This window comes from Neofelis nebulosa, chromosome 14, assembly GCF_028018385.1.
Source record: "Neofelis nebulosa isolate mNeoNeb1 chromosome 14, mNeoNeb1.pri, whole genome shotgun sequence".
Lineage (NCBI taxonomy): Eukaryota > Metazoa > Chordata > Mammalia > Carnivora > Felidae > Neofelis > Neofelis nebulosa.
The window spans coordinates 8,253,109-8,265,387 of NC_080795.1; the positions used below are offsets into that span (position 1 = coordinate 8,253,109).

Below are 12,279 nucleotides of genomic sequence, written 5' to 3' on the forward strand. Positions count from 1 at the left end.
CTTATTTAATATATATAAATATTTCAGAATATTAGTCAGTCTGGGGCACCTGGGTGACTCAGTCGGTTAAGTGTCCGACTTTGGCTCAGGTCATGATCTCACAGTCCATGAGTTCGAGCACCGTGTCGGGCTCTGTGCTGACAGCTCAGAGCCTGGAGCCTGCTTTGAGTTCTGTGTCCCCCACTCTCTCTCTGCCCCTCCCCCACTCTCGTGCTCCGTCTTGCTCTCTCAAAAATTAAAAAAAAAAAAATGTTAAAAAAGAATATTACTCAGTCTGAGTCCTTCCAGAAAAGGACATTGTTTAGAAACGAAAACCAAATATCTAGTCCCTATGGCTTAGGTTGCTGTCACCCAGAAACCAGGCTCAGGATCAGACACTTTGTAGGAGTTCAGTAAATATGTGTTGAATTAATCAGCCGGTAGCATCCAGGATCGTAACTGTAAATAGGAGTTTCTCCACATAGCGATGCTTAGCCTTTATTGAGTACCTACTGTATACCAGATTGTCCTTGCTGCCTTCCCCGGGTGATCTCGCCTGGTCTTCTTAGCAATCTGAGGGCTAAGTACCATTGTTCTATGCTGTGGGTGAGGTAGCAGAACATTTATTGAGCGCTTATTATCCGCCAGGCACCATGGCATGTGCTTTAAATCTGTCCTTACGAGGACCCTGATAATATAGCTGGTAGGCTGTGCCCGCTGTACAGGGACTAAGACGTTACAGGTCAGCAACTTGCCTAAGGCTGACACTTCAAGTTCTAGGGGAGCACGCAGGTCTTGTTTTAGAGATGATGCCATAGGAAGCCGGGTGGGGGGGGAGGTTATCGACACACTTTCTTTTAGGTACAAAGCACGGTATGTTCATCAGACACTCGTGAGCGTCTGTAGCCTGTGCTGAGCTCTGTGCTTTTGCCGGACACAGATAGGAGTGAGCCCAGCCCAGTGCCTGCCGCAGGCAGGTTAGTCATGAGGACTTGCTGACGTCCGTCCCCGAGAAGCTCTGAGGATTCGGCAGCTGCACTAAGTGTATCGTGGTGCCAGGTGCAAAGTGCTCTGAGACGCGTGCTCTCGGTCACCCGGAGCCAGAAAAACCATGTCCCCCATCGGCCTTTCTTACCTGGACCACACACTACATTTCCCATCAGGTCAAAGAGAGCAGCTTAGAGGGGACTGGGTATGACCAACTTCAAGAAAAAGGCACAGTGGCCACACAGCATTGTCAAGGCCGTCATTCCGTGGGTTCCCCCGCTAATAGGAATGATTGACTTGTGTTCGGATGTTGGTCTTGTGTGTTTGAACTACGCCGACTTGCTCCTCTCTATCAACAGGCAGTCTGCTGGATTTCCTGAAGAGTGACGAAGGGGGCAAAGTCCTGCTTCCAAAGCTCATTGACTTCTCTGCTCAGGTGAAGTATTAAAAACCCAGGGTGCCCGTAAATTCACGCAGACCGCCTTGCATCAGAGTCGCGATGTTCCCGGGAGAAGGCATTTTCCTTGAATGCTTCCCAGGAGCGCTTCTGAGAAAAAGACCTTCCAGGGCACGCTTCCCTGAAGACAGTAATGTGTGTTTCACACCGAAGGCATTTGTGCGTGTGTCGAGCTCTGGCTGGGGTGTCGTCTGCCCTAAAACAAGTCAGCCCCTTATACTTCCGTTCACTTCTGCACCAGCTATAGAAAAACGCAGCTGAAGTGGTCACTTTGTTCTGCGTTTTGGAAATGCAGTCCCACGCGACATAAGCACAGCGCATTCTAAGTGATGCATGGTGGTATTTCAGGTACTAACCTAAGGTACGGAAACTTCGTATTCGTGCAAACAGAGGGAGCTCCTTATCTCCCCCCGTCTCGTCCTTCTTGTTGGCTGTGTCTTTAGGATTCTAAGAAATACTCATTCGTAATATTTCTAGTACTAGCCTAAAGGGGCAAATGTGTTTAGTTTGGAAGCACACGTTTCCTGAAGGCCATTTAAGGGCAGAGGGACATCACCCGAAACCCAGCAGTATGCCCGATGTGACCAGGAAATGCACGTCCGGATGATGCCAGCTGCTGACTTTTAACAGTTTGATTGTGTCTGGTCGGCACGTCCCGTACTTTGCTTGTTTTGTTTCTAAATCCTGGCTGTGGGTAGTTGATGTTGGGAAGGCCACGTGCCATAAAGCCTGAAGTAGCACAGGAGGTTTCTAGAAGTTTCAGGTAAGGGTGGCCTTCCTGATCTTCGTTTCTCCGGTTTCTTCCCTCCGACCCTCTTTAAATCGGGAAGTTGATAAGGCCTTCTGGGGAGGATGAGATCAAAGGAATGAGTGTGCAGGTGAAGTACTCCAAGTAACAGAGCGTCAGAATACGTGTTCTGCAGTAGAGGATTGTGGGCAGAGCTGGGGTTCAACATCCGAAGGCTCGTGTGTGTCGGGACTCGATAGCCATAACCACCCAGGAAGTCCTTTGCCTCTTTGGGTTGGTTTATCGGCCCGTCAAATGGGAATGCTAATTCCTACTTCAAGGTGATGTTGTTGGGGGTCTAATGTCACCACGGACTGGCGTGGATACAGGCACATCGCAGCCTGTTGGGGGAAGCTGAGGTCACCTTGGGGATGACAGTCCCCATCATTCCAGTAAAGGTGCATGACGGAGTCCTCACGCTCGGGCCCCGTCTCCTCTCCCTGAACTTGACAGCCTTAGTAGATTTCTTATCTGAGTAGGACATTCAAAGGTGATCTGGAACCCCAGTGTCTAAGGTGGAAAGAAGCAAGATCGCTGTGGTCGAGCTGGGGGAGGGAAAGAGTCCAGCAGCCCTGACTTTTTAACCCTTCACTCAAGCTCTGCACGCTGGCCCCTGTGAGAGGCTGTGTGGGACTGCAAGGGTTCCAGGACCACAGTTTGAAAACCACTGTTCTGCAGTAAGAGGAAAATCACTTGGATGGACGAGGCTCTAGATGCTATAGGTAGACAGGGAGGCAGCAAATGAGAAAGCAGAAGTCGATGTACTTGTGTCATACTTGACGTAGATAAAGGAGGCAGTGATTTAGGCGTCCCCAGTGGATGAGAGACACGTGAGTGTAGTGAAGGTTTGTTGCACCTGCTTCTCAGAGGGGGAAGGTTGCTGACAGGGATATGGAGAAGTGGGACATTTGGCCCGGAGGCCTGAGCAGTTATAGTTCAAGTGCAACTGAGGGTCTGATCTGTGCCTACAGTTCTATGGGGTAATATAGGGTCTACAGTTAGTTATAGAGAAATTATGCGCGTCGGGGTGTGTACTGTACCTGGAGAAGGACTTTATTTTGTCGCATGAGTATTTTTTTTTATGTTTATTTATTTTTGAGAGACAAGGTGTGAGCAGGGGAGGGGCAGAGAGAGAGGGAGACACAGAATAGGAAGCAGGCTCCAGGCTCTGAGCCGTCAGCACAGAGCCAGACGCGGGGCACGAACTCACGAACTGTGAGATCATGACCTGAGCTGAAGTCGGACACCTTATAAAACTTTATAAAACTTTATCTTGACGTAGTTAAAGCTTTAAGAGACTCAGGGTCTCTGTACCTATTCTTTAACTTGGTAAATTACTACTATTACTAAAAAAGGTACGTTTTTCTAGCTTACAAATGAGTTGGGGGAGAAAGGTGCTTTCTAAAGCTTTGTCGTTTGCAAGGAAGATTATCTCAGAGCCTGGCGTTGACCGTGACTTTCAAATCGTAGGTTCCAGGTGGCTTCAGTTGACCCCTCGGTCAACTGGGATAGGGCTGAGCCCTTCCCCCCGCCCCTCACCCCCCCCCCCCCCCCGTGAGAGGAGGGGCCTGGGATAATCGAAGCCACCACCAAAGGAGTTTTGCAAATCCAGCTCCTGCTGGATGAGCTCTTGTTCCCCCTGCCCAGAGTTGCTTTCCCAGCCGTGACCACTGGGTAGAACTGGCGGGACATGTAATTTAAGTGCCTGGGGAGTTAAGTGTCAGTGGGAGAGTCAGCGGGTCAGCAGCGCCCGGGGCTGTCACAAAGCATGTGGTTCAGCACAAAATTCATTCACCGAACACAATTTCATTTTGAGTTCATCTTTTTTTTTTTTTTTTAAGTTCTCTGAGTTTTATTTTACTTTATTTTATTCTATTTATTTATTTTTAGTATGAAATTTATTGTCAAATTGGTTTCCAGACAACACCCAGGGCTCATCCCAACAGGTGCCCTCCTCGGTGCCCATCACCCACTTTCCCCTCCCCCCCACCCCTCATCAACCCTCAGTTTGTTCTCAGTTTTTAAGAGTTTCTTATGGTTTGGCGCCCTCCCTCTCTAACTTTTTTTTTTTTTTCCCTTCCCCTCCCCCATGGACTTCTGTTAAGTTTCTCAGGATCCACATAAGAGGAAAACATATGGTATCTGTCTTTCTCTGTATGACTTATTTCACTTAGTGTAACACTCGCCAGTTCCATCCACGTTGCTACAAAAGGCCAGATTTCATTCTTTCTCATTGCCACGTAGTACTCCATTGTGTATATAAACCGCGACGTCTTTATCCATTCGTCGGTTGATGGACATTTAGGCTCTTTCCATCATTTGGCTATTGTTGAGAGTGCCGCTATAAACATTGGGGTACAAGTGCCCCTATGCATCCGTACTCCTGTATCCCTTGGATAAATTCCTAGCAGTGCTATTGCTGGGTCATAGGGTAGGTCTATTTTTAATTTTCTGAGGAACCTCCACACTGTTTTCCAGAGTGACTGTACCAGTTTGCCTTCCCACCAACAGTGCAAGAGGGTCCCCGTTTCTCCACATCCTCGCCAGCATCTATAGTCTCCTGATTTGTTCATCTTGGCCACTCTGACTGGCGTGAGGTGATATCTGAGTGTGGTTTTGATTTGTATTTCCCTGATGAGGAGCGACGTGGAGCATCTTTGCATGTGCCTGTTGGCCATCTGGATGTTTTCTTTAGACAAGTGTCTCTTCATGTCTTCTGCCCATTTCTTCACTGGATTATTTGTTTTTTGGGAGTTTGGTGAGGTTCTTTATAGATTTTGGCTACTAGCCCTTTGTCTGATATGTCATCTGCAAATATCTTGTCCCGTTCCGTCGGTTGCCTTTGAGTTTTGTTGATTGTTTCCTTTGCAGCGCAGGAGCTTTTTATCTTCATGAGGTGCCAGTAGTTCAAGTTCATCTTTGTTCATGGTGCACACCTCACCCACACTCTTCCCCAGTCCTTCTCTCAAGGCGGACCTCCCAGACCCTATGTTGCCCCACCTTTGATTATTATCTGCTTCGTTTGCTTGTGACTTTCCTTGTTATGATATCAGTAACGTGAGAAAAGGGCCTGAACCTTGGCAACAAGCAGTGGGGGCCTGCACGTCTCGGTCTGAAATCGGCTCTCTGTTGAGCCCGCCCAGTCACCATCCAACCTTTTCCCATCCAATTGGTCAATGCACCAATTGACCACCATCAATTCCCTTTGTGACCGGTCTGAAGTGATCTCTTCATACAAAGAGTCATCTCTGAAGTTTTCCCTCCTTTTCCTCTCCATCGTGTGCAACCAGTTAACTGTGCTGCCTCTCCATAATGGATGAGAGTAATAAATACGCTGGCCCAAGGTGATAGAGGACCGTTGGTGCCCGTACCTAATAATCGATCCTTTCCGTGCCTTCCTCCACTTGACTTTAGGAGAATCGTGGAAGTCCCTTTGGCATGTGGACTCTCAACAACTAGCAGGCTGTAGTTTGTACTTTCTCATATTAGCATTATCATAGCATCAAAGAGCACAAGAGGTACTGAGGGACTGAGAGTAGAAATAAAGCGGTTGCTTAATCTCAGCCCCGGAGGGAAGAGGGAGCGGGGATAAGGGACAACACTGGGACTCTTCTCACGGCCTCTTCTCAGCCTCTTCTTCCCTCTCCCCGCGACCTACTTCCCCAAGCTCTACTTTCCCCTAGGCCACCTCCCCTTCGGCCAGTCGAGACAGGAAGTGGGTGAGTGCACATGATATCCTCTCGGTTCATGTGAGAGCTGATGTCATCACTTCCTGTCTCAGGATGAGTCCTAAAAAGCTCTTGCGAGCCCAAGTGTAATTCACCTTGTGCAACCCATCTCTTAGCTCACTGGCCTTCCTCTGCATTTAGTGGAGAGGAAGAAATCTCCACGAAGGCAGCTCCAGCAGTGTTTTCTTGTAGGAAAGGAAGCGATGTTGTACGCTCTGTGCTAAAATCAGAAAATCCCCCCTTTGCAGAGGAAGCTGGATGCTTTCAGGGCAGAGAGACTGCGTAATTCCCTTCCAGCCTTTGCCTCCTGGAAGAGAAGAAAAATGAACTTGAAAAGCCAGGGGGTTGAAATCTGTGGGGATTCCCTGCAACGGAAGCGGAAATGGAATCGAAGACTTGTACAAAGGAGTGGGGAGGGGGGAGAAGCAGGAGATTCACAGTTGCAAGATGGAGGTCAGAGATCACCTTGTAATTCAGGTCAGGTGAACCAAAGCATTCCTAGTTCTTTGGTGGCAACATCACTGAAGTACGGAAGTTAGGAAAACTGAAATGGACAGTTGTGCAATAAAAATAGAAAAGTCAAGGCTTTGGTTCCAATAATGGCCACAAGTAACATTTCTTTAACTCCTTCCATTTGATAAAGCACCTCTAGGTCCATTATCTGATTTGAGCCCAACTATCTTGAAGGCATTTTTATCGGTAGTTACCACATGTCACAAATGAGGAGGTGACCTTGGCTTTGTCTAAGGTTACAGAGCCAGTGGCTGGAAGTGCTGGACTCTGTCCTGGGTCTTCTGACTCTAGATAACTTGCTCTTTCCTCTGCACCATCTCACGCTCGGACGCCAAGATCAGAGTTGCCCTAGGATTGTTTTGTACCCCACACTGTGCCGAGCCTCATCTTTACCCACTGGATGGCTGTTGTTTATCAGAATTAACGATACCTGGCTTTCTTCCCTCCCCCCCCCCCCCACAATCTCTATTATCATAGATTATAGTTTTATCACATAGTGATTGTGCTTAAATATATTTTGCCCTCTATGTTACGTTTAAGCTGCGTTCTATATTGGAAATTGGTAGACTGAGGAAGGCAGGAAATCTGTCCGTGTCGTTCTCAACCTTTTTGAGTGGGAAGGCCTTTTGCCATCAGAGCTTTTTTGAGTCCCCCCTCATCATAGGATCTGCTGCCTGAGAAAACAAGGCATAGACTGGGAATCCGTAGAAATAACCCGGGACCCACCAGTCTCTTGGTGGTAAATGAGGTCTGCGGTGCCTGGAGGGGAGCTTCTGAAGTTTCTACCGTGTCTGTCCATACCGTCAGGTAACGTGTCTCCTCGCTCTACCTCTTCGTAAAGAGCCTAAAAGATAAGTTAGGCTCTCATTCTGCCACTCACGGCCAGCCTTCCCTCCCCTTCCCCCAGCGCAAGGGAATGAAACAACTCCTCTGTTTTCCAAACCGTCATTAATCAACCCTTGATGGATAGTGTCATCACATTTCATTTACTCAGACTGGAGGAAGGATTCCAGTGGACATGTTGAATCAGATTCAGCGGCGAGGGGAGACCGCGGGTCACAGACGTGGTTTGCACTGTACCCCTGAGGCCAGGTCCCCTCTCCACCCCACATTTGGTCTCACTTCTCACGCACGACTCTAGATCGAGGCCCCGTGTTGCCAATTCCGTGCCGCAGGCTGTGCTGGCTGATGGGGCGTGGTAGCGACTCGGCGTGCATTATTACTGAGTAGCCTTGGTCTCTCCCTCTCACTCTCTCTCTGCCCCTCATTTGCTCCTCCCCCCCCCCCCCCCCCGCCCCACCCTTTCTCTCCAAACGAAAAACTAAGGAGCCAGGGTTTGGACTGTAAATCCCAGCATAAAATCTAGAGATGGTGGTTAACTCTTTGTTCAGAATACGAGAAACATCACTCATTTTGCAGATGGCACTCTTGGTGATGCCAACAGAGAAGGCATGGAGCCGAGGGCTGGGAAACCTGGCCCTGCCTGGGGAAAATCCTTTCACAGGCCGGGCCCTCATCTGCAAAGTGAGAGGCACAGATTAGGTTTCCCGCATCCTGATGCCCCAGCGCTAAAATTCCACGACTGACTAAGAAAATCTACCGAGAATATCTATGTGAACCATCACCTGAAAGTCTAAGTAATGATTTTGCGCGTATTCGGAGGACACTGATACAAGATTTTGACCTTGCTCTAAAGAAAGGAATATGAACGTATCAGAGGAAGGTGTTTTGCACAGTGAGCTTTGGGCCCGAGACTTGAACTTTGGCTGTGAAAACTTACAGAATGGACACATGAAACCAGAGTGACTGTCAGAATTGCAAAACTGGATCCTATGCAGTTTCCGTCTGAAAAAGTTCTTCCGTCTGAAGAATGGGAAACTGTCATTTAAAAATGGTGTAATATGGGAACTCTTTTTCCCCACTTTGGTGGGGGGGGGGGGTGCAGGGATGTTTAGCATATTTAAGCAGAGGGGCCATGAACTAGCTGTTACTCTTGTTTTAATTTTGATGGGAAAACTTTGTAGGAGCAGGAAGAGGCTTTAAGCTCATGTAAAGGGGAGGAAGCTGTCCCTCTGGTCTGCCTGCCAGATCTGCCGCGTATCTCAGTAGTATTTTGTCCAGGGGCGGCAATTTCTGGTCAGTGCTAGTGTAAGCCACGGGATAATTTCCTGTCTAGGGACTCCTCATGGAGTGCAAGGCCAGCATTAAATTGAAGCCGTTTAGAGGTGGACACAGTTTGTGAGCGGCTGCCCACAATTCAGAAGCGGAGACGGGAGTACTCGGAAAGGAGCAGCAGAGTGCACATTCCAATCGGTCTTTGAAGCCCTTGGCTTATGCTCCCCGTGTTTCCGCCACCCCCTTGGGAAACCTCCCTCTTCTTCGGCCACAAACACGTACAGAGAGCAGCCTGGCAGAGAAGTAACAGCAGTGGAGGGCACCGCACAGCAGGGGTGCAAATAGGAATATGGCGAGTCCTTTCTGGGACGGGTGCCGCAGGCTGCTGTCAGACCAGTGGGCGAGGTCTCGGGAAAAGGTAGGCTGCCTGGAGGAGGTGACCCGAAGAGCCAGGGTTAGCCCTGCTAGCCTGAAAGGGGCTGGATCTAGGAAGGAGTCTTTGAGAGAATTTGGTGCATAAGGACACGGGGCGGATGCAAATAGGATGTGTGGAAAGAATGGGACAGGGGACACAGAGCTGAGAGAGCCAGCCTGGGAGTATCGCCCGCTCTCGAGTTACAGAGAAGGAACAGGTAACTGTTTGGTGGGTGACTGAAAAGACGTATTTGAGAAAGACAAAAAACGTTTATACTCAGCAAAAGTTCGCGCAGGAGGTACAGGTCTACCCTTTCCATTTTGCTTGGCCCTTGGGTGTGAGTGGGTGCCGTTTGTATTTACTACAGTAGCATTTGTGCCTGCACACGCATCCACGCGTGCCCTCGAGGCGCTTGCTGTCCCCGCAGCCAGGGGAGCTCAAGAAGTGTCCTGGGAGGCTGGCCGATCTGATGACTTTCAATGGGACTTTGATTGACTTCCCAGAGAGCACCTGTGCGTGGGGGGCGGAGGACAGCCTGGGGCAGAGCCCCAGGGAAAGGGCTGAGAGCGACAAGGATGGAGGCCAGCCTGGGGACACCAGGAGCACCCATCTGGGAGACAGCCCTGTAAGGAGGAGGGGCGATTTGGCCATTGGGATTTTTAAACAAGGAAGTCCTCGGAGAACTCGGCTAGACCCTGTCAGCGTGGTGGTTTAGGCAGAAGCCACATGCCTGGCCTCGTTGCCCCTCTCTGTCCCTGGCTCACCTCCTCTGTTCCCAGCTCCTCGGGTCCTTTCCTTCGTTGGCACAGCTAAGTCTCTAAACCCGGCTGGCTTGTCTTCACCACCTCGTCTTCCCTGTCGGTCCTCCCCCGCCGTTCCCCAGCCCACACCCTGGAAACAACTTATTCCTGTCATAACTTAAATGCAGTTATTTGGTCCTCATTTTCAAAAGTAAGTTCATATTGGTTTTTTTCTATAAAATACCATTTTTATTTTTTTAAATGTTTACTTATTTTTGAGAGAGACAGAGCACAAGCAGGGGAGGGGCAGAAAGAGAGGGAGACACAGAATCCGAAGCAGGCTTCAGGCTCCGAGGTGTCAGCACAGAGCCCGACGCGGGGCTTGGACCCACAAACCATGAGATCAGGACCTGAGCCGAAGTCGGAGGCTTAACCGACTGGGCCACCCAGGCGCCCCAACAAGGAATAATGTTTTAGCTGCAGCATTCTCTTTGTGTTTTACCTGGCAATCCTGTTCTCAAGGTCTCTCTCTCTCCTATTTCTTTGGCTTCCTCTTCCCAAGCTGCACAGAGTAGGCAGAGCCAATTGGATAAATGTGTTTGTGCATTTTTTTTTATTGTGGTCAAACATACGAATCATAAAATTTTTGCCATTAGTAATTTTTTTTAATGCTTACTTATTTTTGAAAGACAGAGAGCATGCATGGGAGCGAGGCGGGGAGGGGCAGAGAGAGAGAGGGAGACCGAGGATCCAAAGCAGGCTCCGCACTGTCAGCACAGAGCCCGACGCGGGGCTCGAACTCATGAACCGCGTGATCATGACCTGAGCCGAAGTTGGATGCTTAACTGACTGAGCCACCCAGGCGCCCGCCTTCTGAATCCTTTTTAAGTGTGCAGTTCGTGCCTGACGTACGTTCACGCTGTTATGTGACTGTTCCCGGCGTCCATCTCCAGAACCTTCTCATCTTCTCACGCTGAAAGTGCCCACCCATTGAACACTAACCCCTCACTGCCTTCTCTCCCCAGCCCCTGGCAACCACCTTCCGATTCTCTGCCTCGGTGAAGTTGACCGCTCGAGGTATCTCACCAATAGGATGATTGTGCATCCCCGCTTAGCTCCTTCAGTGCATCCCCACCACATTTGTAAAATCTGCTGCCCGCCCCCCCCCCCCCCCAACCGGCTCCTTCCTAACTGAGTGCCTCTCCCAAGCCCACTCCTGGAACCCACCCCTTCTGTACCGTGCCTTACCCCACCTGCTGCTCAAGGACACTTTTCCCAAGCATCCCTCCTAAAACAATTCCACCCCAAGCCCCCACTCACTCCATTCTTCTCTGTCTTGGCCTCCTGTTCCTTTCTTTCGTAACATTTACTGCAGTTTGAACGTCTTGGTAAATTCTTGTCTACCTTTTATCCCCGGCTCTCAGCACGATGCCATGTAAATAGGATGTGCTCAATAATATTTGTTGAATGACTATACTGACCAAAGTGGGGACTGTCTATAGTCAGTTTAAAACCATAAACTTTGGGGGCACCTGGGTGGCTCAGTCCATTAAGCAGCTGACTTAGGCTTGGGTCACGATCTCACAGCTCATGAGTTCCAGCCCCACGTCAGGCTCTGTGCTGACAGCTCGGAGCCTGGAGCCTCTTTGGATTCTGTGTCTCCCTCTCTGCCCCTTCCCTGCTCATGCGTTCTCTCCCTCCCTCCCTCCCTCCCTCCCTCTCTCTCTGTCTCAAAAATAAACATTAAAGATTTTTAAACAATAAATTCTTTGTTCTCTGCTTCACGCAGCTCTGAAAGAATGTTTAGAAGAATGTGTCTTTTAATGTGTGCTGGGTCACTATTCAGGTGTATTTAGCCATAAAGTATTTTCCTGATACATTTATTCTTCCTCTTCCTCCAAGTGTGTTTACTTTCCTGCACAAAACTTACTTTGTTGAACTAAACACAAGGGAGAGAAGAAAGAAGTAGATACAAGTATCTGGGCCTTTATGCAAAGACAAAGAGCTGCTTTGTTTCTCATTCTCTGTGGAATCGAGAACACCAGGAAGAACGAGAAATTATAAGTGAAACGTTTAACACCGAAGCCAGTGGTGGATGCATTTAATTTGGGGAGAGGGGAATACAAGCAAGTTTTTCCTCCCACTGTGTCATTCAGATCCTTGCGTGGCCTTTTCCTGGTTCTGGGAGAGCCCTGGTGTCCCCACCTGCACCAGCAGGCAGGGGCGAGGGATGCTGGAATTCAAGTGGCAGTGTGGCTGGCTGATGCTTCGAATGTCAGGATTTCCGGGGCGCCTGGGTGGCTCAGTCAGTTAAGCGTCAGACTCGGTTTCAGCTCAGGTCACAGCCTCCTGGTTTGTGAATTCAAGCCCTGCATCAGGCTCCATGCTGACAGTGCAGAGCCTGCTTGGGATTCTCTCTCTCCCTCTCTCTCTCTCTCTGCCCCTCCCCTGCTCACGTTCTCTGTCTCTCAAAAATAAATAAACTTAAAAATGGGGCACCCGGGTGGCTAAGTGGGTTAATAAACATCTGACTTCTGCTCAGGTCATGATCTCACAGT

At 49.4% G+C, this 12,279-nt stretch overlaps 1 protein-coding gene across 4 annotated transcripts in view; it reads left to right on the forward strand.

Annotated features, from left to right (window-relative positions):
- LYN (LYN proto-oncogene, Src family tyrosine kinase) overlaps positions 1 to 12,279 on the forward strand; it is a 125,336-nt gene that overhangs the window by 81,446 nt on the left and 31,611 nt on the right. For all 4 annotated transcript variants that reach the window (XM_058699612.1, XM_058699613.1, XM_058699614.1 and 1 more), the window contains exon 10: positions 1,326 to 1,402. In XM_058699612.1, the coding sequence (XP_058555595.1) occupies positions 1,326 to 1,402 (77 nt within the window). The remainder of the gene's footprint in view (positions 1 to 1,325; positions 1,403 to 12,279) is intronic.